Source organism: Platalea leucorodia (genome assembly GCF_965183815.1).
Source record: "Platalea leucorodia genome assembly, chromosome: 5".
NCBI lineage: Eukaryota > Metazoa > Chordata > Aves > Pelecaniformes > Threskiornithidae > Platalea > Platalea leucorodia.
In genome coordinates, this window is record NC_138827.1 from 65,946,885 (window position 1) to 65,974,214 (window position 27,330).

The 27,330-nt window shown below is 40.1% G+C and overlaps 1 protein-coding gene across 2 annotated transcripts; it reads left to right on the forward strand.

Moving 5' to 3' along the window:
* The first annotated feature begins 467 nt into the window (after positions 1–467).
* ZC3H15 (zinc finger CCCH-type containing 15) lies at positions 468–14,057 on the forward strand. Of its 2 annotated transcripts, none has more exons than XM_082314293.1 (10): positions 468–628; positions 3,056–3,157; positions 5,446–5,557; positions 7,311–7,463; positions 8,572–8,663; positions 9,740–9,922; positions 10,623–10,769; positions 10,952–11,056; positions 11,298–11,424; positions 12,162–14,050. In XM_082314293.1, the coding sequence occupies exons 1-10, from the start codon at positions 551–553 to the stop codon at positions 12,353–12,355; spliced, it is 1,293 nt and encodes a 430-aa protein (XP_082170419.1). In that variant the 5' UTR covers positions 468–550; the 3' UTR covers positions 12,356–14,050. The 2 variants fall into 2 exon arrangements, with proteins under 2 accessions (XP_082170419.1, XP_082170420.1); XM_082314294.1 differs by lacking the exon at positions 468–628 and adding an exon at positions 1,079–1,160 and having other exon boundaries at positions 12,162–14,057.
* Positions 14,058–27,330: the final 13,273 nt, after the last annotated feature.

Genomic DNA, 27,330 nt, shown 5'->3' on the forward strand with positions numbered 1-27,330 from the left:
ACCGCCACCCCCCTCACTCAACCACCTCCCCGGCCGGCGAGGCACGACCCCCGCAGGGGGCGCGGGGAGGCCGCGCCCGTTAACTGCCCACGGCCGCCTCCGCGACCCTAGCGTACGCCCGGCGGAGGAGCGCCCCCGGCCTCCGCAGGGAGAGGGACTCCACAGATCCCGGCCCAGCCCGGCCCCTTCGGCCCGGGGCACGGCACCGGCCCGGCCCGGCCGCCCGCGGGGAGGAGCCGCCCGCCGCGGGGCGGGGCGCCCCGGCTGCCGTGGGCCGCGCCCCTCCGTGACGTCTCACGGAGCGCCCGGCCGTCGCCCCGCCGCGCGCTGCCTGCCGGGAGATAATTGGGCCCTCGCGCACCGCTGAGCTTCCAGCGCGCGGCGCGACCCGCGCTGCCTTCCCAGCGTGCCCCGCGGCCGCCGGCCTTGCGAGCGGCATCCCTTGCGCCTCCCCGGCGGCGGCGGCGCCCTCCCGTCCCGCCCCGCCCCGCCCTCCCCGCGGCCCTGAGAGCCCCCGAGCGAGAGCCGAGGCCGCTCCGCCCTCCCCGCCATGCCCCCCAAGAAGCAGCAGCAGCCGGCGGGGGGCAGCAAGAAGGCGGACCAGAAGAAGAAGGAGAAGATCATCGAGGTGAGGCGAGCAGGGCCGCGCCGGGCCCGGGGGACCGCGGCCGAGGCCGGGCGGGCGGGCCTCTCTCCCGTCGCGGCCCTCTCGTTGCCCCTGCTGGGGCCTGCCGCTTCCTGCCGCTTCCCTTCCGACGCGGGCAGCTCGCTCCTTGCGCCCCCCTCTGCCGCCCCGCGGCTGCGGGGGCCCGGGCGCTGCTGCCGGCCGCAGCCGGCCTCCCCGAAAGCCCGCCGTCGCGGCCCGCCGGCAACCAGGCCCGCAGGCCGCCAGGCCCGCAGGCCGCCTCTGCAGCTGAGGCGGCCAAGGAAACGGTCACAAAGCCAGAAACTTGGGATGCGCACGCACACCTGATCGGCGCCGCAGCCCAGCCCAGCCGCACCGTTCCGGGGGATGCTGGTTCCCTTCGCGGCCCCAGCGCCGCCCAGACCTGTCAAATCACTGACCGTTGCCCTTTAAGTTGTGCTGGTGGCCCCTTCTTGGACGGGGGTTTGGGTTTTCAGCCTGGACGTTTCTGGCCAGAGCTGTCTTTGGACTGAAGGTTATCTGACAAGAGTGCTTTTCCTTTTTTTCTTTCTTGCCCTTTCCCTTCTCTATCTCTATGTTCTATGTGTTCCTGTATTTTCTGAGTCTGGCTCTCTGAGGTGTAGGTTTGCATTTCTCACTCAGTTTGAAACGTGCATAGTTTGGTTTTGTTTTGTTTTGGTTTTTTTGATACAGTTTGACCTGTGTGGCCAAGGAGGCATTTCCTGGAATAACAGTTTAGTCAATCTTTCATAAAAGTTGAATGCAAAATAATTTATAAAGATTAATCAGTAATATCACCTATTCTATTTAAACTTCTGATGCTCAATTCCATGGTAAAACCAGATATAAAAAAAAAAACTGCTAGAGGGGGGTGCATGTGTGTTCATTATTAGGACAGTCATGCAAATCTTCCATTATACAAAAAAAGCTATGTTGAGAGTACAAGGAGAGAGCAGTTACAGAAAATTAAATGTTTGCCTGCATCTATTGGCAAGAAAGTTAGTAGCTGCTCAGCTGTTCAGGCAGAATATCCGTGTAACACAAGTGTTCTTTTAAATCTAGCACTGCAGAATATTGTTTCTATGTTCTTTGGAAATGTTAGGTTAGAGTGGTTGGTCTCTGTTGGCCTCAGTGGTTTCTGATGTTCTTGCTGAATCCAGCTATGTAGGAAAATTCTGCTTTTTATTACAAAAATGCAGCTGAAAGGGGAAAAACTTGCATTATTAACAGTAATTTATTACATAATTCAAGTACACAGGGATTATATATTCTATGTAGCATTTGCTGCAGAAGTCAAGTGTGTGAATGATCTATTTTCTTTCCCAACTAGTTATTTTGACAAATTACAGACTTCTTAAATTAGCCTAAAGTAACAGAGGACTAGCTGCTGTTGATAGGGGGTACATTGTAAATGAAAACAGGGTATCTCTGGAAATTTGAACTGTTTATTCTACAGTTCTTTTATAGTATATTTTTGGATTGTTAGGGTTTCCAAAAGTATGTTTGAACCGAGGTATTATCACTAGATGAATATCTGTTATTTGTTCCTGGAAGGAAAAAAGTGTTGGTATCAAATCAAAGGCATGGATAGGTTTTTAATGTAGGTATTTCAGTTACAAAAAATAACTTCTGCTTTAGATACTTCTGTGAAAGTGAGCTATCCCTTTTAAAGAAATTTTTAATAGGTTTTGTATAGAAACCTGTCTCTAATGATAAAGCTAGAGATGTAGAGGAAGAATTGTTTCAGGCAGTAAACAGAAACTTCTGCGGTGGAGTTTAGGAAGTACAAACACCTGTCTAGATTTGATATAGGGGAAAGACTTCAAACTAGTACAGTTAGAAAATGAAAACCTTACAATACTTGAAAATAAAAAGTAATATGTTACATGTAGCAATATCAATCTGCATAACAAATATATAGCATTTATATATGAATACTTGAAGATAAAAGTAATAAGTGATTTCAGGTATATAGGAAAAAAAAACAATATTTATGGCTATTCAGTCTTCATATTTTCTTCAGATGTTACTTGGGTAGTCACCAAAAACATCTCGTCCTTTTGATTTGAGGGCCCTGAAAACACTGTGTATATATGCTCATGCTAATATTTGGGCACAAGTAGGTCTGCTGATAAAAGCAATAGCTCACACAAAGGCAGCATTTAGTGGGTTCTTTTGAAAAGCAAATTTTAAAGATGATGTGAGAAGTCTAAATATTGTCCAATAGTGTTTCTTGGATTGCTTGTGTTGCTAGAGGAAATAGTCTGTGTTTAACTGAAAACCTGAGAGGAGTGGCAAGTCCGTGGTGTGGTGTGTGGGTTTTGGGGTTTTTTTTTTGGTAACAACTTAAACTTATTCCAACTGTTGGACAGTTTAAATTAATTTGGCTGTATTTATCTCTTGATTTAGGACAAAACATTTGGTCTAAAGAATAAAAAAGGTGCAAAACAACAGAAATTTATCAAGGCTGTTACTCACCAGGTTAAATTTGGTCAGCAAAATCCACGTCAGGTAAGCATGTAATCTGTAATGTTTTCCTACTGTATAGTGAAATGATCTTTCACTATATGTATAGAGTGTCGTATAATACTGAAGTAGAAAAAGGTTGTTACTTGCTAATGTATTGTGACTAGCACAGATTTAACTAGATAGGCTTCTTGCAAAGCATGTCTAGCTACGAATTATGTACCAAAAAACCCAAACCCAAACTCAACTAATAAGGGTGTGTGTTTCTTTACACAGTATTCTAATAGTAACATAATTAAGTTTAAGGTACACCTGAAAGTAAATTGTAGAAACTGGCTATCAGCAAAGTGCGGTTATATATTAAAATTATATTATATTATAAAATATATAAATACATATTGTATAAGCCCATATGTGCTGCTTGCTCTACTTATAGAAGTATTTATTATAATTTAAAATGGAAACAAGTCTGACCAGTCTGCATCTATTTGGTGAACTGGTCAAAGAAACTGAGATGTTGAGCTACTGTCTGCTATTCTGCTCTTCTTTTGTATGATGAAGTAAAATGTGATGTGGCTGAGATACAATGTTTATATTACACTTAGAAAACAGGAATTTTATGAAAATATTTTTATAATGGAAGTGAGTCAGGTCTCTTATTCCTACAGTGCTAGGGAAGCTAGTTGCTAAGTATTTATGCAGCCTCCTGTTCTGTGAGTAAGCCTGTAGAATATTACATTTGCATCAGCTAAATTAATGATGTCATAATTTATGTTAAATTCCTTGCATAACATAAGGATGAACTAACAAATGTCAAGTACAACTTTAAAGGTAAAGCTGATATTCGGGTCATTAGATCTAACAATTTCTTGTAGTGGAAAGGACTGCTTGTTGTCACTTCAAAAGCATTGGTGTTACTCCAACAGTTCTGAAATTTCTATGTGAAATCCATGAATCTGTAGCGTTTAATGGAATAACAGTATGTAAATTAGCCAACCAAAAATAATTAGTTTCTCAAATGCTCTTAGCTGTTGACCGATGGGTGTCAGAAGCTAATTTTTAGACCTGGTTATACCTTTCTTACCCTGGAAAATGGTTTTCCGTTAGGGTTGTCCCTGAGAAAGAAAGAACACTTTAAAGCAATTATTGTTGTGTCCTAAGATACAAATGGAAATGCTGTAAAGGTTGGTTTTTTGTTTGTTTGCTTAAAAAGGAAAAAAAAAAAAAGAGGCAAGCTTCATCCTCATGCCTTTAGAACCCTAGGGTGAAACAAAAGCATTCTTAAAGTACTGCTTTTTGTAGTTGATATATGTGGGTCTGCGTGCTATATAAAATAGGATTTGTGGACTTTCAGTATGAAGGGTGAGTGTTCTGTACGTGGACTAAATTAATCAATTCTCTTTTAAAACAATTTGGCATTTTCTTGCCAAATTCACTATGAGAACAAAGCTTCTTTTTAAATATTACACTGTATTTTACCAATAAAGTACCCCACATATTTGTAGAATGGTGTTAGTCTCACTACCTTCCCTTAAGGATAAGAATCGAATCATCTAATAATGTTTCTCCCATGTCATCTTTCACCTGTATTCATCTTTCTCTACCACTCTGGTATAGACACAGGCCTTTTTTTGCTTATTGGAAGAGGGTAAGGCAGAGTCACAGGGTTTGGTTGTTTTGGTTTTTTTTATACACAAACTTTTCTTTTCTTTTCTTAGGTGAGCCTGTTTTTCAGACCTTGGCCCCTAGTACCTATAAAATGAATGTTCTTGTCTTATAAACCACTGGTTATCAATGAATTGATAGAACACTTTTTTGTTTGGATTTATAAAAGCAGTTCCTAACTTCTACAGGTGGATTTCCTGGAAGTGCTACTGGTATACATGAAGAGAAAGAACAAAGCAGTGTGTAGGGGACTAGAGAAGCTTTTTGCACAGATCTTGAAGTAACTGCAGTGAATAGTTGCACTGCTAATGTATCACAAAAGAGCAACTAACTTTTACTCTCCTTAGCCTCAATATCTTTCACTTGATTTCCTAGCCTGTAAAGGTGGAATAGAGATAACTGTGTCATCTAATGGTACCTACCAGCATCTCACACCTCTGGCAAATTGCATTTGGTATCTCTTCTGTTTGAAAGGTCAGTACCACTAGATGGCACTGGCCATTCATGCAAGGGCAGGAATTCTGAGAAATTCAGAAATCACAGGTTCTTTCCATCCTCCCCTTATAAACTAATTTAAAATGATTTGCTATTTTAATGTAGAGTTAATGTGAAATGAGTAATGTCATTCTAATTATATAATAATAACTTCAAATTTGGGGTCATTACAGGCTGCTCAAACAGAAAGTGAGAAGAAATTAAAAAAAGAAGATAAGAAAAAGGAATTACAAGAATTAAATGAACTCTTCAAGCCTGTGGTTGCTGCACAGAAAATTAGCAAAGGTATGAGTAACTGGACTCTCTTCGTTTATGTTCTCTTAGTCATATATATCTATGTGAGGTAAAATAACCCTTTAAAAATGCCAGTTCATTTTCTAATACAGTAGATATATCTGTTTCCTTCTCTATCTAGTGTACCAAGTAGTTCGTCAGTAATGACTTGACGGTTTTTTAGGAAGACATCTGGGGTTACTAGACTATTAGAATATCAAAAGCTACATTGATATTGACAGGGCAACTATATTTGCTGTATTCATGTTCATTAATTAGATGCTTCTGGATCAGTAGCGTGATTTTTTTGTGTGTGTGTGTGAAGGTATTTGTTTAAAGCAGCCTATCTTCCCAGGGAAACGTGAACATCCAAGTATTACAAGGAATATGGTATGATAACTATTGTCTTCACAGAAAACTTATATTCAAATCAGAACAGTAAAAATTTTCTGGTTACTTCTGTCCCACCTCTGTTAACAGTAGGGCTTGATTTTGGAAGTGTGGTCTTATTTGAACTCAGTTATTGAACAAACTAGTTTTGTGCTTAAATGTAAGTTTAAGAGTGCTTGATACTTCTAGGAAACTCTACAATTGGCTGCCATGTGGGAGACGAAAAAAACCATACTTTTAGGAATGAACTTGCTTTATTTTGGAACTAATGAAATAACGCGCAATAATTTTTTGACTAAACAAGTGTGATTTCCATGTATGTCTTTAAAGCAAACCTGATATTTGTTCACTGTGTCACTTAGCAGTAACAAAAACCAGTTTTCTGTTTGGTCTACAGTGGTCAGCGTTGTCCAAATAAAGTAGCTCTTGACTTAAAGTCATTTCAGAAGACTAATATTGTCCTAATTAAAGCTTTGCCTTTCTATTCAGATTGCCAATGAGGAGAGCTATATTACCTGAAGTTCTTTTAGGGATCCACTCAGCATTCAAAAACTAGATTTTTAGTTAAGATTTTAAACAGGTGTTGCTGTACATACTGGAGTCACTGGTGACTTGCACCAAGCTTAAAATCCGCAAGTGAAAAATTCGAGCTTAAAATCTTACGTGAGCACTTAATGAATATTACAAGTAAAGCATTTCTGATTTAGTCGTTTCTCATAAACATGTTTCTACCTGCTTTCATTTCTTTTCTCACCTCCTAATGGTCAAATAATTCCTTAAGTGGGATGACATTTACTTGAACTGTAGTTAGGTTGATTGAATAGTTCACACTCTAACAACAGTTGCTTATTTTGGGGGCTATGAGCAGCCATTTTCTTTCTATTATTAAAGAAAGTGGTCTGAATGAGTGTAGGTTAGATTATTACAATTTATTCTAGTGTATTGTTGATCTCTTAAGGAAAGGCTGACATCCAGAAGATACTTTACTGTGTAGTAGAGGCAAAAATGGCTTATTGTATAGGGAAGAAGTTGTACAGGGTGATATCTTGTATGTATTATGTTATATGAATGAATAATTCACTCAGGCACACTGCTATCCGTATTTCCTTAAATAGTCAAGTGCCAGCTTTGGTACTTAATGTGAATATCATGCTATACAAAGTAAATATGACACGTTCAGGACATGAAGTATTTACTTGTGATGAGTGTCACATTAAATAACTTCCATTTTTAAAAACATGTTTTCATTCTCTGCGGATCCTAAAGATTGTATGATCCTAGACATTGTTCTCAGAACTTTTAATATACAGCTTTTGCTCCAGTCTTGTGTTTTGCTTAAAAATAGTACTAAAATATAAAAACTTACTTCACTCAGGTGCTGACCCCAAATCTGTAGTTTGTGCTTTCTTCAAGCAAGGACAATGCACTAAAGGAGACAAGTGCAAGTTTTCTCATGATTTGTCTTTGGAAAGGAAGGGTGAAAAACGAAGTGTCTACATTGATGCAAGAGATGAAGACCTTGAAAAAGGTATAATACTTCTAGAAAATGACTACTAAACTATTCTCATTCTGAAACTGGATTTTTAAGATTAAGGGTTGTGTTGTGGGTATGATCCTGAAGAGCCTGGTCAGTGACCGAGGCAACCCAGACCACTGTGTTCAAAATTATGAGCAACAGTGAAACTTCCTTTAAAAAGTGTGCTCACAAGTATTCTTTAGACCTTGTGTAGAAAAAGAAGTGTGACCTAGTGATATTGGATGGTGGTTTTTTAATTCTGCTGTGTAGTGTATTATGTCATACAAGTAGCAAGTTGTACAGTATTTAGTTTTACTTATAGTTGCTAGTTTCTTCTAAGTTCTACAGAATGGACATGCAAAAGGAGGCAGTGTAATGAGCAACTATAGTTGCCTTCCAGAACTATTACTACTGTTTGCCCAAATGTGCGCAGTTCTAGAATTCAGGATACTGTGGAATTTTTTTCTGTGACTTTATCTCCGTTCTCCAAATCATTTGTTGGCAAAGTACGCCGGATTTTACTTTTACTTAGCAGGGGTTAGGGGCTTTATAGTCAAAACAATTTCTTTGTTTTTTCCACAATTAATCATGTCTCAGTCTTTATTTGAATTTTAGCTTCTGTCGTTCTAAATTAATATGATAGGATCCCATAGATTCACTACTACTGTTACCATTGGTGATCTTGCTTCTTTTGATGGCATCTTCTTTTAACTTTAACACAGAAAATTTGGTATTATCTCTTTTGATCCTCAGGTTATATCATTTGTATTTCTGGACATTAGCCTCCAGCCTTCTCTTTTATTCAGTCATCTTACTTGTCTTCTTTTCCTTTGTCCACGCTCAGTAGTGTACAGATGGAATGACACATTTTTTAGTCTTTAGCTGAAACACTTTATGCATGTCAAAAAATATAAATTTCTAAGGCTCTTGAGGAAATTGTCTTGTGAGCCGCATAGGAGAGTTTGAAAACTTCATAATAAAAGCGTACTTTATTTTCCATTCTATAAACTAACTAAAATGTAAGAACTGCATATTAAAACTGTTATTAGGGAGAAAAGCAACTTGACAGCATTGTTTACTATTTGGATTTTTTGTGAAACCATCTGTTGTCTGTTTCTAGATACAATGGATAACTGGGATGAGAAGAAGCTGGAAGAAGTGGTGAACAAGAAGCATGGTGAGGCGGAAAAGAAAAAACCCAAAACTCAAATAGTATGTCTCTTTTTTTTTTTTTTTTTTTAATTGAGCTGTAGTAGAGAGAATTAACTGCAGACTGGTATTAGATATGGTTATTGTTATGTAAAGATTTTGAATGGAATAATATAACAATAGTCTGAGTATACAGCTCGGCTGATAGTATTTCTAATAATATATTTTAAAAAAAACCAAAAACACCCCGAAGCTCTTTCAGTCATCATAAGGTTTTTATTCATGTAAAATATAAATGGATAGTAGATGAAATGCTTTCAAAATAGAAGTGCTAAAGGAACCAGTAATATATCTAATGGCATCCTACTAGCTTAGAAGATTCAAGTATTGTGATTAGTTAGGTCTGTCATCTCATTCCGGCAACTCCCGTATATATTGGCTTATTTATGGACTAGGTGACATAGAAGCATATAAGTTTAAATTTTCTCCTGTAAGCTGAAATTTACTAATTGAGTCATTTGTAGTTCCTGACCTCTAACTTCAAGAATATTCTTTAGTTTGTGCATTAAATGGTATAATATCTTAATCTCTTTTTCATTGTTCAGAACTATTTCACCGTGTTTTCAATGCCAAATAATTAAATATTCTATTGATACTGCTGAAATTTGCAAAAGTTAAAATTTGATATGGCTAAGTCTGAGCTATGAATTGCTTGTTAAAAGTTCCAGAATGTCATCTTTACCTCAGGATCATGAGCTGGAAGGCTTAACATCTGAGACCAGATTCAATTTGTTTTGGTTAGAACTACACTGATGTTGGTGAGCAGGAAGAGAGAGACTGTCAGCATGCTTTTACATGTACGGCTGGCTTTACAGTAGTACACGGTTGCCAGTCTTCTGAGTCATCCTGTCTTTTTAAGCTGGGATTATATTAACGGGAAAAAAGCTATTGACTACACGAGTTTTAGATAATTAGTTGCACTTATTTTTGTCTGATTTTCTTAGTAGCAATGTGTTTCTTCTGTTTTGAGCACAACTGGCTTTGAATTACCACACTTTGACGTGTAGTAGCTGTATGTGTAGTGTAAATCGCTCGGCATGAAAAGAGAATGCAGTGCTAACAACCATTGTTTTATACAGGTTTGCAAATACTTCCTTGATGCTATTGAAAACAACAAATATGGATGGTTTTGGGTCTGTCCAGGTGGAGGAGACAACTGCATGTATCGCCATGCTCTCCCTCCAGGTTTTGTATTAAAAAAAGACAAAAAGAAGGAGGAAAAGCAAGATGAAATTTCTTTAGAAGATCTAATAGAAAAAGAGGTAAAGTTGTCAGAAAGGTACCTTTTGGTGGTATTTGTTTTTTTTGTTACTCTGAAGAGACAGTTGTAAATAACTTCCCAATTAATAATTAAAAAGTATAAAATGTTTTTATAGCTGTATGAGCTAAGGTGAAGGATGCGTAGTATTTGATTCATGTTTTTGTTTAGAAACTATTATCTAGTGAATAGATTAAACTATAGCTGCATACTTCGTGCAGGTGTTGCTAGCACCTTTTTAGGAGGCTTCAATTTCTGACTGCTATTTTTCCTTTATCTGTTACAACTGTTTCTATGGGCCTTTCTCATGCCCAGCTCACTGCCTTCTTAGTTCTCACATAACTCTGTAATGAGGAGGCAACACCAAGAGAACAGAGCCTTCTGATGGTGTTACGTTGCTGCTCTGCTTATTTCTGTCACCATTGCCTGGCAGTGTTCATTTGAGGGGAACCTGAGCTATTATTGTTGGTTTCTTTCCTCCTCTGCTTTTCATGTTAACTTTCATGTCGGTTTACCTTACTAACTGGAAAATCGTGTGTTGAGTCAAACTTAAGTTGATGGCTCATGTTTAACAGCGGTGAGAGTGAAGAAGGAATTAGAAAGAAATATTTTCAGTTAGTTTCTGGAAAAGAGTAATTAAATCTCTAATTTGTTCTAGCCTTTGGAAACAATTTCTAGCATTAATCAGTCTCTCTACTTGACAGCGTGCTGCCTTAGGACCAAATGTTACCAAAATTACTCTAGAGTGTTTTATTGCATGGAAGAGAAGAAAAAGACAAGAAAAAATTGATAAGGCTGAGCAAGATATGGAGAGGAGGAAAGCAGATTTTAAAGCTGGCAAAGCACTGGTGGTATGTTCTACACTCCAATTCTTAATGTAAGAAGAAAGAGTAAATAAATTTTTTTTGTAATAAGGTAGATGACCTGGAATTGCTTTGCTTTTTTCTTTTTTTTATTTTTTTTCTTAATTTTTTTTTTACAACAGTATAAATTCTATCAAGTAATAAATTAAGATTTCTTTTTCTGTGAATAGATTAGTGGACGTGAAGTATTCGAGTTCCGGCCAGAGTTGGTTGATGCAGATGATGAAGAAGCAGATGACACCCATTATATTCAAGGAACGGGAGAAGATGATGAGGTAAAGAACAGTATTAACTCAAATAATATTTCAAGTTACATTCAGGTTTGAAAACTTCTAATTTGAGAACTCTTACAGTGCAATTAATAAGCTTGGTTCTTAATTTAACACTGCTACAGGGTATATTTTGTCAAAATTTTGGTGTCAAAAGGAAGATTAACAAAATTATGAGGAAATCCTGCAGAAATGAGAATTTCTGTAGAAAAGTAATTCATGCGGAGTATCTTGGTTTATTTTTCAGATGGAAGACCCTGTGTGCATAAATGATGTAGATTTGAGCCTGTACGTCCCAAAGGCTGTAGATGAGACTGGTATTACTGTGGCTAGTCCTGAGCGATTCAGTACATACAGTTCAATAGAAAAAGATGGTAAGTTCATTATTTAGGCATGGCTAATATGGGAATGAATTGGTAAGAGCTTCCCAAAAGGTAGATAGAAATGAATTATTAATCTGCTGAAAAGACGTATTTGTTTAAAAAGGGGGGGGGGGAGTGAAATTACTATCAATGATGCATGTAGTTACTAAAAAAAAAAAAGCTTGTAGTAAATGCTATTCACTTCTTGTTTTCTTAAATTCAAGTTTAAATAAAAGGTGGTGTTTACAGCCACTTCAAGTAAATCCTTAAGATATTTGTTTTAGCAGTTTCCCCTTTTTTCAGATTTAGTAAATGACTGAATGAACAATATCAACAAAAATCCAAGCTTTTCTTCATATTTTCTAGCTAGCTTAAGTTAGCTTGTAATTTCTTAGAGCGAAGTCTTGATCTTGGTGCCCTTGTGGAATGCACACCCTGATCTTTAAGACCCTGAGTCTTTTAAGTGCAGACATTGAGTAGGAGCAGCTCATTAAGTTTGACCCAGTTACGAAAATAGGAGTTCAAGGAGTTGGGATTTTTGAGTTATTTTTTTAACCTGTTTTAATAATTGATGATCCAAACCTACATATTAATCAGGTACATGTAATTTAACCAGTATAAGTTACATAAATTTCAAATAAAGTAACTTCTTTATAGTTTCAAGACTTAAAGCCTGTTTAGTAGGATTGTGAATTAGTGATTAAGAAACCTGTGACACTGAAATGTGTAAGAAATGTTTTTATTTTCAGATAATAAATTAAGTGAAGCTTCTGGTGGTGATATAAACAGCAGTGAGCAAAATGATTTAGAGGAAGATAATGATGGAGATGGGGAGTTGGAAAATGGAGTAATTGATGCAGTTCCAGTTGATGAAAATCTTTTTACTGGAGAGGACTTGGATGAACTAGAAGAAGAACTAAACACTCTTGATTTAGAAGAATGAATTAAAAAGCTCAACTGAGGAGTTAAATCTATGTGACAAAGTGAAAACTGACTACATTTTCTTCTCCTTTTTGAATAGAATTCTTAAACAGGATGTTTATGGTTACCCAGCTGATTCTGATGGGCACGTCATATACCAGGAATATTTTCCTTCAGTCTCATCTACTCCAGTCTTGACTATGCTCACAGTAAAATATTCAGAGTAGTTCAGAATTACCTGACAGCTGAATTCGCAGAAAATGAGATTATAACTTTCAACTAAAAGTAGGAAGTGTAACTGCTTTGCCAGTATGCAAGTATAGGCGGGCAATCTGATACCAGGTACAGTATAAAAATCAAAGTATACTTTCTTCACCAGAACTGCATTTTTATTAGTGATTGTGTTGATTTAGAAGCTGCCTGAAGTGTGTTTAGGCAGTATTCTCTAATGGAGCTGATGCAGATTATGCTTCTTTAAGTGGTGATTAGCTTTATTTGATCAGCTGGATACTGAAGATTGTGAACTGATACATCATACAATACAATATGGTGCCCTCTGTTTAAAATGTTTTAAACTTTCCCACCGCCTTTTGCCAACAAAACTGTAAATAAAAACTATCAACTTTAAAATACCTGTGTTGATTTTTCTCTGTTAAGTTAGGATATCATAACAAACTGTTAATAACTTCACTTTCTAATACAGTGATAAATATTTTTCTCTCCAGTCTTGATACAAAGTGATGATGTTGGCTTCAGTTAAATTAGGGCTAACTGCAATTACAATTTTTTTTTCTACACTTCATGCAGTGTAAAACTCAGCAGCTGATTCTTCCCCTACTGTTCTTATCTCCTACCCATCCATGAACTGATTTAATACATGCTATAGATTACTCATTGGTATTTGAGTCTCATTCTTTCCCCACTGTGTTTTGCAGATTAGTAGAGACTTCAAGCTCTACAGAGCAGGGATGTTACGATCTAAAAAATCCTGTCATATCTGTGGTGTTCTATAAATAACATGAAGTTATGCAGTAATAAGTTGCCTCAAAGCAGAGCAGTGTTGTACCCTGCAGGGGGCACTTACTGTCAGGCTTAAACGAAGTCAATGTGCCCTTTTAAAATTCACTGAAACCCTGCCATAGATTTCTCTGTAGTGGTGCTTTTTCCAGGGGGCTGTAGGTTATGCCTCCTTGCCATAGTCCTAATAGTATCTGCAACAGTATTGCTGTACTAATGATACAGTTTGTATCGATTTTTCTAAAGCTTTTAAATTGGTACTTAAAGACCATTAAGATCCATGGCATTGTTAGTGAGCTTTCTCAAACTGCTTTTGGGTGGTAATATTAGCTTTAATGGTTATTTCTGACACTGCTAAATTGACTCTTGTATCTCGAATGCTATTTCTAAAATAGCTGACTGACTTAGACATGTTTTGCCCTTTTGGGGATCTTTGGAATCTGTTTTCTCCTATTTTCACAAGAAGCAGTGTTTGGGAGAAAGAGGCCTACTGAAATTGACTTCTAAATGTAAGTGTTTAAGGAAAAGCTGCAATATTGGATACAAATATTTATTTATGGAGTTTTTTTCTCCTATGGCCGTAAATAAACAGTGTCAACAGATTGTTGTATTATACTGGCCAGCACTAGGATACCTGGATATCAGGACACTTAAGAATGCAATTCATATTTGAATGTATGATGCATAATTTTTCAAAGTTGTATATTTTAAATGGGAATAAAAGTAATTTAATCATTATCAAGGATGAAAATGGCTTTCCATATTTTGTGTCTTAGAGGCTGGTATATTGCATATAATACTGATTTCTATAATACCGCTCTCTTTCACTGACCTAAACAGGTTAATTCTTTGCCACAAAATTGTGTCAATGTTGTTAATTGTTTGCATGTTACAGCGGAGGAATGACAGGGTAACTCATACTAATTTTAGCTAATAAAACAGAGAGATGGGCAGAGAGCGTGTGCGCGCTTTTTGGGCCCAAGGGCTCAGTTGTGGTGCATAACTCCTTTGTGCAGGTGTTGTTTAAACATTAGGACAGTCACCTTGCATAGTATTTAAATATGTTGACTATCCGTAAGTTAGTGGAAGAAAAATTATTTTCATAGGCAGTGGTTACTGATAGATTACTTCACATGGTCAGGAAACAATAGTTCGCTATCCTTTTTTGGTTTTCAACCTTTCCTCTCAACTTATTCTGGCACTTCTCCTGACTGGACTTGTCCTAGCCTCTTGGCTTGGTTGGTCTGTCTAGATTTCTAACCATGAAAGCAAGGTGACTGCTTGTAAAGAAGTCTTTGTCAGTGTAGCATTCAGGCATACTTTTAGGGATTAGCAGCAACGTGCTGCTACGTGTTCCTTCTGCTTGAAGATAGGCTTAAATATAACCTGTTAAAAGTTCCCAATCTTGTGAGTTAATGAAGCCTAAGTTTGCAGTGACAGGGAGTTTCAGTCAATAAATGCGCAATTAAAAATGAATGCAAAGGCATTACTTAAGGTAGACTAATTATTAATATTTTGGAAATGAGCACTGATAGAATGGAGTCCGCCTGCATGTGACTTTACCACTGAGTTGTTCCTATTGATGCAACTTTCCAAAAATTAATCTCATGTAAAGTGAGTGAGTCACTTAAGGAAAAATTAGATACAATCTGAATCCTAAAATAGCAGTATCTTCACTTCAATGACTGTCCAGTTTGTATGGGTCAAAAATACAGTATTTCACTTCTACAGGAGAAGGAAGGCTCGGTCCAAGACACTTACTGGGTCGAGGTCAGGCTGTAAAGGATCATAAGCCAGGGGAGAAAGACCTCTGCAATAAACTTTATTCCTATCCCTTGCAGCCTGCACCACTGTTTGTGTCATCTTGTTTTTCTCATAACTTAAATGAGTGCTATGTGAGAAGTGTAGTGTAGCTATGGCTTTAACATTTCTTGAGGAAATACGCTAGTGTAGCAGTCTGCCTTCACAGCACCTTTGTTACTGGACACCTGTGTGGACAAAACCAATTTAAAAAATGCTGCAGAAAACCCACGCCTTTTCTTTCTGGTGATTGCTATTGTGGAAGCAGAGTATTTGTTTGCTTTAAATGTTGATGTATGTTAAAATACCATTTCCATCACACACAAAAACTGCTTGAATTGGTGAGCTTTAAATTATCATAGGATTTTTTTTTTTTTGAGACCTGTGTGATTGAATTTTATGCTTGCAACTGCTTTGTTACTCAGAGCTCCCTACTTGTTTTATAATGAACACTTGATAAAGGCCTGGAAAAAATTCGGAGGAAAAAAATAAATGTAAAGACTGACCTGAAATATTACATTATCTATTAGTTGTTTGTAACGGAAATGTTACCATTTCTTAATGGACAACGCTTCCCAACTGCTTTTTATCAAGGGGAGGTTTTACTATTGATAAACTTCGGAAGAAGCAGGGGTACTTTTCTTGGCAATTCAGTATTGTCATAATAGATTGTGTTTATTTAGCAAACAGATTGTACAGAAAGAACTTACGCATACAATTAGTATACTTCTATGAATATTTTACTTGAATAACTTAATGAAACTGTAGTGTGGTTAAGTGACTAAACTAAAAATCTTACAAAGTTAGATCTTTGTTTCCCTCACAGTGAAACTATTACAGCCCTAAGTTGAGAGAATGAGACTGCTCTCACATGCAAATGTTTCTGATATATATTCACCTGAAGCATCTCGGGAGAAATACCCCCCGAATAACGTCAATAAGAATAGGAAGAGAATTGGAAAGATGAGATCTGGGAAGGCCAGAGGAACTGCAAGGGGAAAAAAAAAAAAAAAAAACAAAACCAAAACAACCAACCAAACAACAAGAAAAAAAACCAACCCCACCCCCCCCCCAAAAAAAACAAAACCAAACCAAAAAAACCCAAACAAACAAAAAAAAAACTCAGCAGCTGCACTGCATCAGACCAGGAGACTGTTTATCAGACTCCAAAAGCCAGGCACATGAGGAAGAAAGAGGTAAGAAAAGGAGAAGCCCACGTATTTCTCAGGAGTGCTTGTCGTACATAGCTTCCGACTATTTTTTAATCTAGATGATTTTCTGTACTAGATGTAGCCCATGGTGGCTTTATCTTCCAAGTACGTTCCCTGTTTCTCCCTTGAATCCTTAAACATTTCTAGCATCTTTTGGAAACCCAACAGTTCCACAGCTCTGCTACGTCTTGTTTTGAACATGACTCTTGCTAGCTTGTATTATTAGATCTCTAGGGAAAAAGTCTTCGAGGAAATGATATCCTATGCCTTCCTTGGCTTTGACGGTGCCAAGTACAGAAAGTGGATATAAAAAAAAGGAGTTGATGTATTCCAGTTGTGAAGAACACAATCTCCTGATGTGTTTCAGTGCTAGAAACACTTTTTACAAAATTAGAAACTTGTCTCTTAAGGTGCTTAATTATTTGCTACGAATCGGCCTTAATCCGCAAAATCTTTAACAAAGCACATAGTCGTTGTTCCGGGTTATGTACCGGGTGTATTTTATCTAGCTGTGATCACATTAAGTGCTTTTACAGTGATATCTGCAAATCACCCTTCTCTTTTTCCCTCATGCTAGTATTAGAGGCTTAGAAGTGACCTTGGCTTAGTCTGTCACTTTTAGTTCTTTCATTTCAATAGATGCTCTGTCTTTTCACAGAGAGTGGCTGTTGCTGGTATTAGCAATAAGGCCAAGATGTTTTATTCATTTATGATGTTATAGCCCTAATATGTGACCACACTAGGTTCCTTCATAGCACATTATTGAAATGAATGGCAAAAATAATCAGTTCTTTCGATCATAAAATAGCAGCGTCTCATTTGTGTTTAGTGAGAGAGTGAGGTAATCTCTTTATTTTACATTTGTGATTGAAAAATTGTTAGAGTGTAATACGTGTGGACATAAATTTGAGCAAGGCTGGCTTAAAACTAGAGATGTTCCCAAAGAACATCTAATCAGAATTAAAAAAATGAGATGGACTCCCTAAATTAAAGCAAGATATAATGGAAAAGAAAGCATCACAGTTTTCCTTGGAAAAAACCCACCTAAACGGCTCTATAAAATGCATGGAAAGAAGTAGTAGCATTCCTGAAGGGCAGAGAGGAGCAAATTATTATAGAAGGTTCCCAAGACGAAACGATATTCCTTGTACAGTCAGCCATTAGGGAAATGTGTTCTACGGATGCTGCATCCTTGGACCCGCCTTGGAATGAAACTCTCTTGTCAGCATATCATATGGGTGTAGCGCATCTTTTGTAGTTGCAGAAAGTCAGCTAAAACCTTACATTTCTCGGGCCTCTAATAAATTTTAACAGGCTTGCTATTCTACAAGACCTTTTGTCCTGTTCATGTTTCATCTCCTTTTCTGTTTTATTCCTCGGTTTACGTTCTGACACTGAGGCTGTCAGTCTTGTGCTCTGACTACTGCATGTGAAGACTGGATCGAAGATGTTGTGGTAGTTTGGTCTCTGTGCAACAATACGAATCCATTGCAAACTCTCAATCAATGTTTTCTACCGATCTTGGTAATGTCTGACACGTCAAGTAGTTTAGTTGTGGTTTGGGAACAGCAGACTACTTAAGAAAAAGATGAATTGACCTCCACTTTAAAAATTCTACAGCTGCAATGTAATGCCTCCTTAAAATCAGATAGCAGCAAAGTTTCTAGTCAAGAAACCTTTAATCTTCTCTCTTCATCACTGTCTTTTGTTGTCTTCTCTCTCTTCCAAGTATAAACACTACATAAGGGAGGCTTTTCTGACTGACCTCTCTAATCCCTGTCGACTAGCTTAGTAATCGTGTAAGCCAGCTGGCTGTGTTCTCTCTTTGGGCTCCCTCCGCAGGCACGGAGCAAAGCACAGTATTGCCCGGTAGCGTGCTCGCCTGATGTGGCTCTGAACGCTCCAGGGTTTTGTTTATAAAATGGAGAGGAGGAGGAGGATTAGGAAAGCTGGTCAGAAAGGACATAGCAAAGATCTTCTCTCTTTAAATGTCTGTCAGACTAGAGTAAAAATGATAAGAGGGGATAAGCTATAAGGGATCAAAAGGAGTTTAACTGCTGTTTTCTCACCTATGTGAACTTTTTCCTTGAGTAAGAAGCTAGTAGGTGTCAGGACTGCATGTTGTGTCAGTAGTGTCCGCCTTATACCACAGGCTTTTCAGTCTTTTTCTTGTCAATACAAAAAGTTTGCATTTTATAAACAGCGGTTCTGGATTTTGTGTCCCACACAGTGTCTTTCACACAGAAATGTAAAGTTAAGAGTCTGCAGAATACTTGCTATACATAAATAATTGGTCATTCTTTCTATGTATGGGGAGGCAGGACGAAGTGGAAAGAGGACTCTTCCCCCAAGATAGCAAAAAGGAAAAAGCTTTTAAATGTGCTCTTTATTCAAAGCACAGAAGTGTCTGCAATTTCTATCACTGATAACTGTTGTCAGCATTAACTGGCAGGCTTCTCTCTCATAGATGCAAAAAACGTTCTTTCACCAGCAGCACCCGAGTGGGAGTCTATTGGAACAACCCCCTGGCAACTGCAGGCCAATGTCTTAAAAGCAAACAATAACAACTTCAAAACCAAAACCAACCCACACCGAACGCCCCCCGGCCAAACCCCCTGTTAGAATGGTTAGAGACCTGATTCTGTGTTGATCCATTTTCTTTAGCTTTATTCCTTGACTTAAATATTTGTTCTTTAACCCAGCAAAGATGTAGTCACCAGTATAACATTTTGTAGATAACGGCATGTTTTGGTTTAATGCCAGTATTCCTTGGATGTAGAGGATCCAAATCTAATGGCTTTCAATGTGAGGGTGAGTTTGGGTTCCTAGTTTGTTTTAGGAGAAGGGGGATTTTGGGATGGGGAAGAGGGAGGAATTTTGAACTTTGGGGCATTCTGTAAGATGGTAATATATCTTCTGAAGTCAAGAGGCTAGACCTGATGGCTGAGCTCCTTTATCAAGGCCCGGGATGCCTGGGCTCAAACACGTGAAACACTTTCTGAGAGAGAGGAGGGAGGGAAGGAAATAGCTTTTTCCATGTCAGTTTGTCTTACTGCAATCTCTTAGTGCTTTTGTATTTGAGTGTAAAAGAATATTCAGAGTAACAGGTTTAGTTTGTTAGAGGATTTCTGAAGTACTGACACACCATGATATCCCTTTCCCAATCAGACAGGAAGGAGCTTGCCTCTACCCCATTGCCTTTCAATCCTGCTTGCTCTGTGTGCTGCTGTTATTTTGCTGTATAGTTCTTCAACATGTTTAAAGTCTGAACTCATTACTAAGCATAGAGCAGTCTGAAGAATCTTTTTTCATATTGCTAACCAGGGAATTCTTCATAAGTTTTAAACTTGGTTTTGTTCCAAATCCTTTAGCGAGAAGGTAGAAGTGGTACTGTAATACAGGAGCACTAGAGGACAGATGCTTCAAGGTAAGATGTGGCATTATGTTTCTGGAATACTACATTAAAAAGCAAAGAAAGACAACTGTTCTCTGAGCTTTATTAGATTACTTTGAAAATGCATGATGAAAAAATCATTGAAAAAAATCAGTGAAAAATTGTCGAAAAACAGGGAATAAAGTTGTACATAAACCGTCACGCTTTTACTAAATAGATTATTTGCACTAACGCCAGGAATGGCAGTATCTCTGTAACAGGAAGCAGCGATCTCCAGTATTTCTGTATTACCAGAAGCAGGCAAGAATGCAAGAAAACTAGGAAATGCCTCATCTTCTGGAAATTCTCCATAAATGGAAACCTACAAGAAAGTGACCCTTGTCTTCTGGGCCTATAGATCCTGGTTGCAGTGAAGTGTTCTGTTTCGCTTTGCTCCTAGTAGAAGACTGTTTCACAAGTATTTCTGCCAGGCATAGACACTTCCACTTTCTAAATAAAAACTCCGTGTGTGTTCTAGTAATGTGCTCTGTATCCATTTACTATGCCTGATGGACTCGTCAGAAAGGATGGTGCTTAAAATTGTACGAAAACAGTGACAGGCAAAAGAAGGGAAAGGTTGTTAGGAAAGAAATTTAGATGTAACTAAGAATAAGATGACGGACAAACAACGGTTTCTTCCTCACTTTTGGGGAACTGTACAAAAGCAGTGTGTTCTAGAGGATCTTTTCTGAATGTAAAAAGGTAGAGTTAAATTCCTGGCATACAGGGAGCAATTTACCTTCTCTGGAAAGGAAGAAAAAGGTGGAGCAGAAAGCAATGGAGAGATAGCAGGGATGATTTATTCAAGCATAATATTAGCACTCTCGTATTAATTGTGCCTGCTGCGTATTTACCAGCTCTGCGGGATAAAAACCGAAGGGTGGGTTAGGAAGAAGCACAGGTCTAATCTGAAGCCGGAATCGGCCTATAAAGGAGCTGCCACTAGAGCAGTAACTAGCATAGGGAGCTGGAGCTCTTCCATCCCGTGGGCTGACATTGCGTAGCATCTATGGAGCTGTTGCAGTAGGGGAGGAGAAGCAGAGCTACGGGAACGCCTTCTGTACACAATGCACGTATTCCATGCGAGATGGAAGAGCAAAGACAGCCTGGGATTTCCATGTCTCCTCTCAGCTGTTTTCCTTTCCTACTCTAGAAGCAGAAAGCCAACTCCATTACACTCTCTAGATTAGCAAATTCTCCCCATCCCCTTCTAGAAAGCTCTGCTGAGACCCTTCCCACCAGAAGACACAAGACCCCCATCTCTCCCTGCCTGTCTCCTGAAAGCTCCTTCACCATGGTTAGCCGAGGGCGCCACGCTGGGTCTGGAGGTAGGTGTGGAGACGTCCCAGCCTTTCCCCTCTGGGCTGCTGTGTTCCCACACCCCACCCCTTAACCGAGCAGGGTGGTGGTGAACTTTTTGTCTATTACTTCTCATATATGCATGGATAGTATGAAAACATTGTTGAGATTGTGTAGAGAATATTAGAGGCTGGGTTTTTTCCTGATCCGTTTCCCCTTTATTACGTTATTTCCTGCTGGTCCTTTTCTCTAGAGTAAAAATACTGTTTAAAAATACCTTTGAAAAATATTTAAGTCTTTGGGGGTGCTACTGAGGGACATCAGGATACGTTTGTTTGTTAGATCTGCAGAAGTGCTCTGTGAAGCAAAAACTGAGACACGCATGATGTTATGATGACTAATTTTGTCAGACAGAAGAAATATGAATCCTGTTGTAAATCAAGTAGAGCTGTCCCTGAATTTGATGCAATGAAAACCTAATGTAAAAAAAGGCCTGGTGAGTAACTAGCATTCCATAAAACATAAGGGGATGGTGGAAAGACATTGACTAATACTGAAGTAATACGGCTATCAGTACTGAACAAATCAGAAAAAAAAATCCTGGTACGACTCACTTCCTTTTGAACGGGAAAACGTTGAGCTCTATGCTGAGAGTTGTTCACCAGCTAGAAGCTGATTTTAAAACCATAGTCATACCCTCATTGTCCTAAAAAAACCCCTATTGCCCGATAGCCAGCGGCTAAGGACAGCTTTTGCGTAACAACTGAATGAGGTTTTGCTGATGCGGTGGGTTGCTTGTAGGAGCAGTAAGGCAGATCACACTTACAACATGGCTATAGTGGTTTCCTTGTGCTTCTCACCTAGTAGTGCTTCCATAGTTTTCAGATTTAATGGGTTTTTGTTTTGTTTTTCAAGAAAATGAACATTAAACAAAATAGAAACAAAAGGCATTAACTGACCAAAACAAAATAATAGGTAAAGTCCATCTTTTTGGTCAAGTTAGGCTTGCTTTCTACTGCCTTCTTAGAAACTGAGTTATTTCTTGAAAGATCTGTCGCGGGCAGCTAAGCTGCTTTACAGGTCCAAGTGTCTGGATGGCACAAGAGCAAAATATGTAGTAAAACTCTCGTGTTGACAGAGGCTTTTCTGGGAGACTAATAGTAGTATCGGTGAACAAATCAGTGGTAATCCTTTCTTTGCTCCAGACATTAATACTACTGATACTGTAAAGCAGTGGATCCGCTAAGAGGCTGAAGCTTATCGCTTGCATACCGGACATCTTTGTTGAGCCTTTTAAGTAAGACCACGGTGGCTTGCACATTTGCAATTTCTACTAAATTATAGGACTCCGTCCATTTCTTGCTGATGAGTGTCATGTCATGAGGAGGAGGCATAACTGCAAAGGAAAAATATTCTGAAATACTCTATCCATGTTACAGGAGACTTGGGAATAGCAAAAAAGATGACTACCTGTCCTCCAAAAGTGCTTTAGATCTTGCAAAGTTTTATTCAGCTCTGTTAATAACTGGTTGTATGGGTAAAAACTAACAAGACTAACAACTTGTAACAGGCAATTCGTTTGATCTATTGAATAATGGAAAGCAGTTCTTTAGACTCCCAAGAATTCAAAACCAATTTTATTCAATTATAAATACAGATAAAAAATTTGGTGTCTTGTTAAAAGGAAACGCAGTTCACCTGCCCATTTCTTAGTGGTTAATTTTCACTACTGAGTGTCTTAGTCAGTAGCCTGTTAATTGAAAACTAGAGATAACAGGAGAGTAAATATAGAAACATATAATTCATTTACTTTCTGTAATATGATCTCAGTAGCTGTTATCTCTTCATTGTTCAGGCTGAGAACGGAACAAGCTAGTAAAGAAAAATTGCCATCTGCGCTGAAAGGGCGTTTCCTGCTTTAAATGAACAGCAACGTCTGTTTCAGGCTTTCGTTCCTCTGTCCGTGATTCTGTCCGACACAGTAGCTCCATGCAAGCAATGGAATCAATCCCTCGGTCTCTTCTGCAAAATGCTTTGCTTCATTTACAGGAAGCTTGGCTTTGCTTCGAAGTGGGACCCCAAGCCTGTACACTCAGTTTTTTCCCATGTCGAGGCTGGGGGGTGTGTGTGTGGGTGGGGGGGTGTGTGTGGGGGGTGGTGTGTGTGTGGGGGGTGTGTGGGGGGGTGTGTGTGGGGGGGGTGTGTGGGGGGGTGGGGTGTGTGTGGGGGGGTGGGGGTGTGTGTGTGGGGGGTGTGTGTGTGGGGGGTGGGTGTGTGTGTGTGTGTGGGGGGGTGTGGGGTGTGTGTGTGGGGGGGGGTGTGTGGGGTGTGTGGGGGGTGTGTGGGTGTGTGGGGTGTGTGGGTGGGGGTGTGTGTGTGGGGGGGTGGGGGGGGTGGGGGTGGGGGGGGGGGGTGTCTGACAGCACAGAGGGAGAGGCGGCGGTGCCCCGGGCCGCCCGCGGCTGGCTGAGTGATGCTGTGCCGGACGCAGGCCCGGCAGCAGTGACGCCACCGCTTCCGCTGGCCGCCGGTGACGACAGGCGGTGGGAGCGGGGCGGGGCGCGCCGTGCTGAGTCAGGCCAGCACCGGGCGGCCTCGCCTCTGCCGGCCCAAACGGTGGGAGAAGGCAGATAACGCGTGAAACGGCTGCTGAAAAAGCATTTCTCTCCTTGAAGAGAGGAAATAGTTTGAAAAAAGATTTCCCCAGGGATGAGCAGCCCCTGACTCCCTGTGAAGTCCCCGTTACGCCGCTGGCCTGTCTTCGCAATTCGCTGACAACAAGCGGTAGTGCTGCACAGCCAATCCTTAGGAAACTAAAATTTATCATTCGGCAAAACAATTCCAATATCTTAAAAATAACTTATCCTTCACTGCTTGTGTAATGTTGTGAAGTTATACTACCAAGGAGAGAAAATAAATTCTCCTTTTCCCTAAGCTACTGACTTACTGATCAAAGTACACATGAAATGCTTTTTTTCTTTCTTTAGTTTATTGCCTTATGTATTTGCTAGACTTTTGGAACTTCTTAACCCATCTGCAGTTTTGCTTTGATCGGGTCTGTGGTATAACAGCGCTGAGAGTAGTCAGTAAATAACAATAAACGTTAATCTTATTCATGATTTTTTTTTTTTAACCTATGAAGAGGCAGCAAAGTTAGGAAAATTAGCAACAAGTATCAAGTCGAGGTATAGGAACGCTCCTCTTAGTCTTGATAGAACAAGAATTTTTGAGTTGGCTTCCTTAAGGATTTATTATTATCATCTGGTAGCAAGACCAAGTGACTGGAACGGAGGATGACCTGGTTCTTCTTTCTGGCTCGGCCATGGATTTACTTGAACAAAACAATTACCTTCTGTGCACTGCTGTTTGTCAAGCTGTGATACGCTTTGCTGCAGACAGGGAAGCTGTGACAAAGAATAAATGGAAATGTTTGGGGGGGGTCTTCCTTTGTAGACAGTGAGATTGCTGAAAAAACAACTTTTAAAATATACTTTTTTGGAAGTATAAAGATGAAAAATATATATTATTTACTGCTTACAGTGGAGCCCCAGTGCCGCAGGGTTGTGCAAGTATCGAGGCTATTCACGTATTTCTAGACCTAAAGCATTTTTAAAATGGAAAACTCTTAACTCACAACCCCTTTTCAATGAAAACAATTCATTGTGAAATCCTCTCTCACTTTCTGTCCTTGTTTTCTTTTTCTCCTCGTATTGGTAACTTTTCCAAATGAACTTGTAAAAAAAAATTTTAACAGTAGGTAAGTAGCAGTAGGCTTGTCAAGAATCCACGGTGTACAACGCAGCTTATGTATTTTACATCCAGCTTTTAAAAGGTCGCCATTACTCAGCCTCTTTCTCTTAGTCTATTGTGTTTTCTGTTGGCTTCAAGACAACTTAATTTACCTTGCATGTTAACATAAAATCTGACTGTATTAAGAGCAATATTGAAGTTTTTAATTTCAAGCAACTTTTTTCTATTCGTTTAGTGAGAAATTGAAATGATCACCCAATAGCGATGTTCAGTTGTTCCCCTTGGAATCCTTTATACATGACACATTTTTTTTCTGGTAAGCCTAAATATTATGGTATCAGTGAATGCAGGCTGATTGGACAGTGTTTAAAAAAAAAACAACAAACCAACCCAGACCAAACAAAACAGTGACTGTAAATTTGCACTGCAAGGGAAAACAGGAAACTGATACTAATTCTGAGATGTGATTCATCAGCTGGTGATGAAAGCACTTTTTTTTTTTTTTTTTTTTTGAAAGGTCCTTGGGTTCTTTGAAGGAGTAATTCATTAAAAGGAAAAGGCAGACAATGTTAAATGCACCTAGTTCAAAGTATTAATATACTACTTCGTCTCTGTTGAATTAAGCCAATTGCATCAAAACTTCAGGAGTACTTAATGATTATTAAATCATGTCTCTCTCCACTACGTTAACTCGCAGTTCTTTTACAAACATTATGCTTCTGACTATATTAAGTTACCTACCAGTATTCCTGATTATTTTAATTGTTTTCTGCCATGATGATTGCTTGCCATTCAAAACATCCTCAGTAAGTGGCTTCTAATTTTGCTTGCTCTAAATCTCGCTAGCTGTACCTGATGCACCTGACTTCTTACAACTGAGCCTGCAAAAGTCCACTTACAGTCAATTTAACAAAGGAAAATGATCTCTTGTAGAATCCAAGTCCAAAATTTCACCAGTGGTTCCCATATCCAGTTCAAAATTGGGGGGGGAAGGAGGAGTTATACCAGCATTTTGGAATGATGCTCTAACTGATGTAATTTCCGTTCTTTAAATTAAACAAGCCCTTTAGGGTAAGATTTTTCAGCTTCTTGTAGCAGCTGTTGTGCTAAATTCATCGCTTCTGTTAAAGAGGCCTCAGCATAATCTCTCCACAACATGATGTGTTTTCCGAAGCTTTTTCTTGTATATCTTTGTGGGTTTTCAGATGCTTATTTTAGAAATTATTTTCTTTCAGGATTCCCTTAACTCTGAATCTAGCCCTTGGTAAATATGTATGGGGTGTTTTTAACTTGTATTTAGGGCTTGAAACATCATTATTTGTTCGTTTTTATCGTGCTCACATGAGAAAAGCAAAGCTAGAAGTTTAGACTTTTGGTGGCAATAGTGTGAAACTGATTATGTGGTAAAAGTATTGGGTTTTATGAATTAATATTCTCACTTATTTTGAGTTACTTCCCCTTTATAGGTGTCCCAGCATGTTTTCTTTTTCCTGAAACGCTGCTATACTGAGCAGATGTTGAACTCCACTGTAGGCTGATGCGGGCAAGGCTACGAAGGACTCGATAGCAGCCTGCAACTGCCGGAGCTACCACGATGACAGTGCTAAACTCTCCTTATTAGTGACAGATGATGTAAGGGCCACAAACCGTGACTGAAGAGGTTCAAGCTGGATGCCAGACACTTCTTCCCCAGCTGGGGGAAAGAGGAGGGGAGAGGAGGTTTTACAGACCCAGCTCCACACAGCCCTGCCACGGGGCTCTGCGGTGGCCCCGCCAGATTCAGTGACTTCATTCAATATCGCATCAGTTTGAAAATCCTTGTTCTTTTCCTCCACGCTGGCACTTCGCTTGTGTTAACAGCTTTCCTGAAACAAACTACCTCCAAGACTTGGTAAGGCTTTACCGAGAGAGTCTTACCAAGCAAGACTTTGTAAGACAAAGTATGGCTATGTCCCCTTCTTCTTCCCATCGCTTCTCAATCGCAGTTGACCTCTTCAAGGGTTCGGGTCCAGCAGAAGCTGCTTTAAGGCTCGGGTGCCGTAGCCGAAGGGAGATCGCGGGGCAAGTACTTCCCCCTCCCGGCTGAAAGTTAATCGCCCAGAAGCCCCAGCCCCTCCGGAGCGGGGAGGGCCTCGCCCCGGCCGCGCAGCTGCGCTCCCCCCGCGGGGCCGGGCCGCGCCGCGCCGCGGCTGCCCGCGCCCGGCGGCGGGGGGGGGGGCGGGCGGGGAGCGGCGCGGCGGCCCCGGCCCGGCCCGGCCCGGCCCGGCCCGGAGCAGGGCCCGCCCCGCCTCCGGCACCACATGATGCCGCCTCTCCTTCCTGCCGCCCCCGTCCCGCGGAGAGCGCGGAGCCGGGCGCAGGGCGGGCGGGAGGAAGTGATTCCGCTCCCCGCCCCGCCGCGGGCAGCGCGCGGCCCCTCCGCCCCCCCCCCCCCCCCCCCGGGCCGGGCAGCGCGGGGCCGGGCGCCTCCCCGGCAGAGCTGCGCGC

Excerpts from the sequence above, each read along its gene's own strand:
- ZC3H15 (XM_082314293.1), top strand. The coding sequence starts at position 551 with ATGCCCCCCAAGAAGCAGCAGCAGCCGGCGGGGGGCAGCAAGAAGGCG. Across the intron at positions 10,770-10,951 it reads AAGCTGGCAAAGCACTGGTG|ATTAGTGGACGTGAAGTATT; the intron begins GTATGTTCTACA and ends TTCTGTGAATAG. Across the intron at positions 11,057-11,297 it reads GAACGGGAGAAGATGATGAG|ATGGAAGACCCTGTGTGCAT; the intron begins GTAAAGAACAGT and ends TTTATTTTTCAG.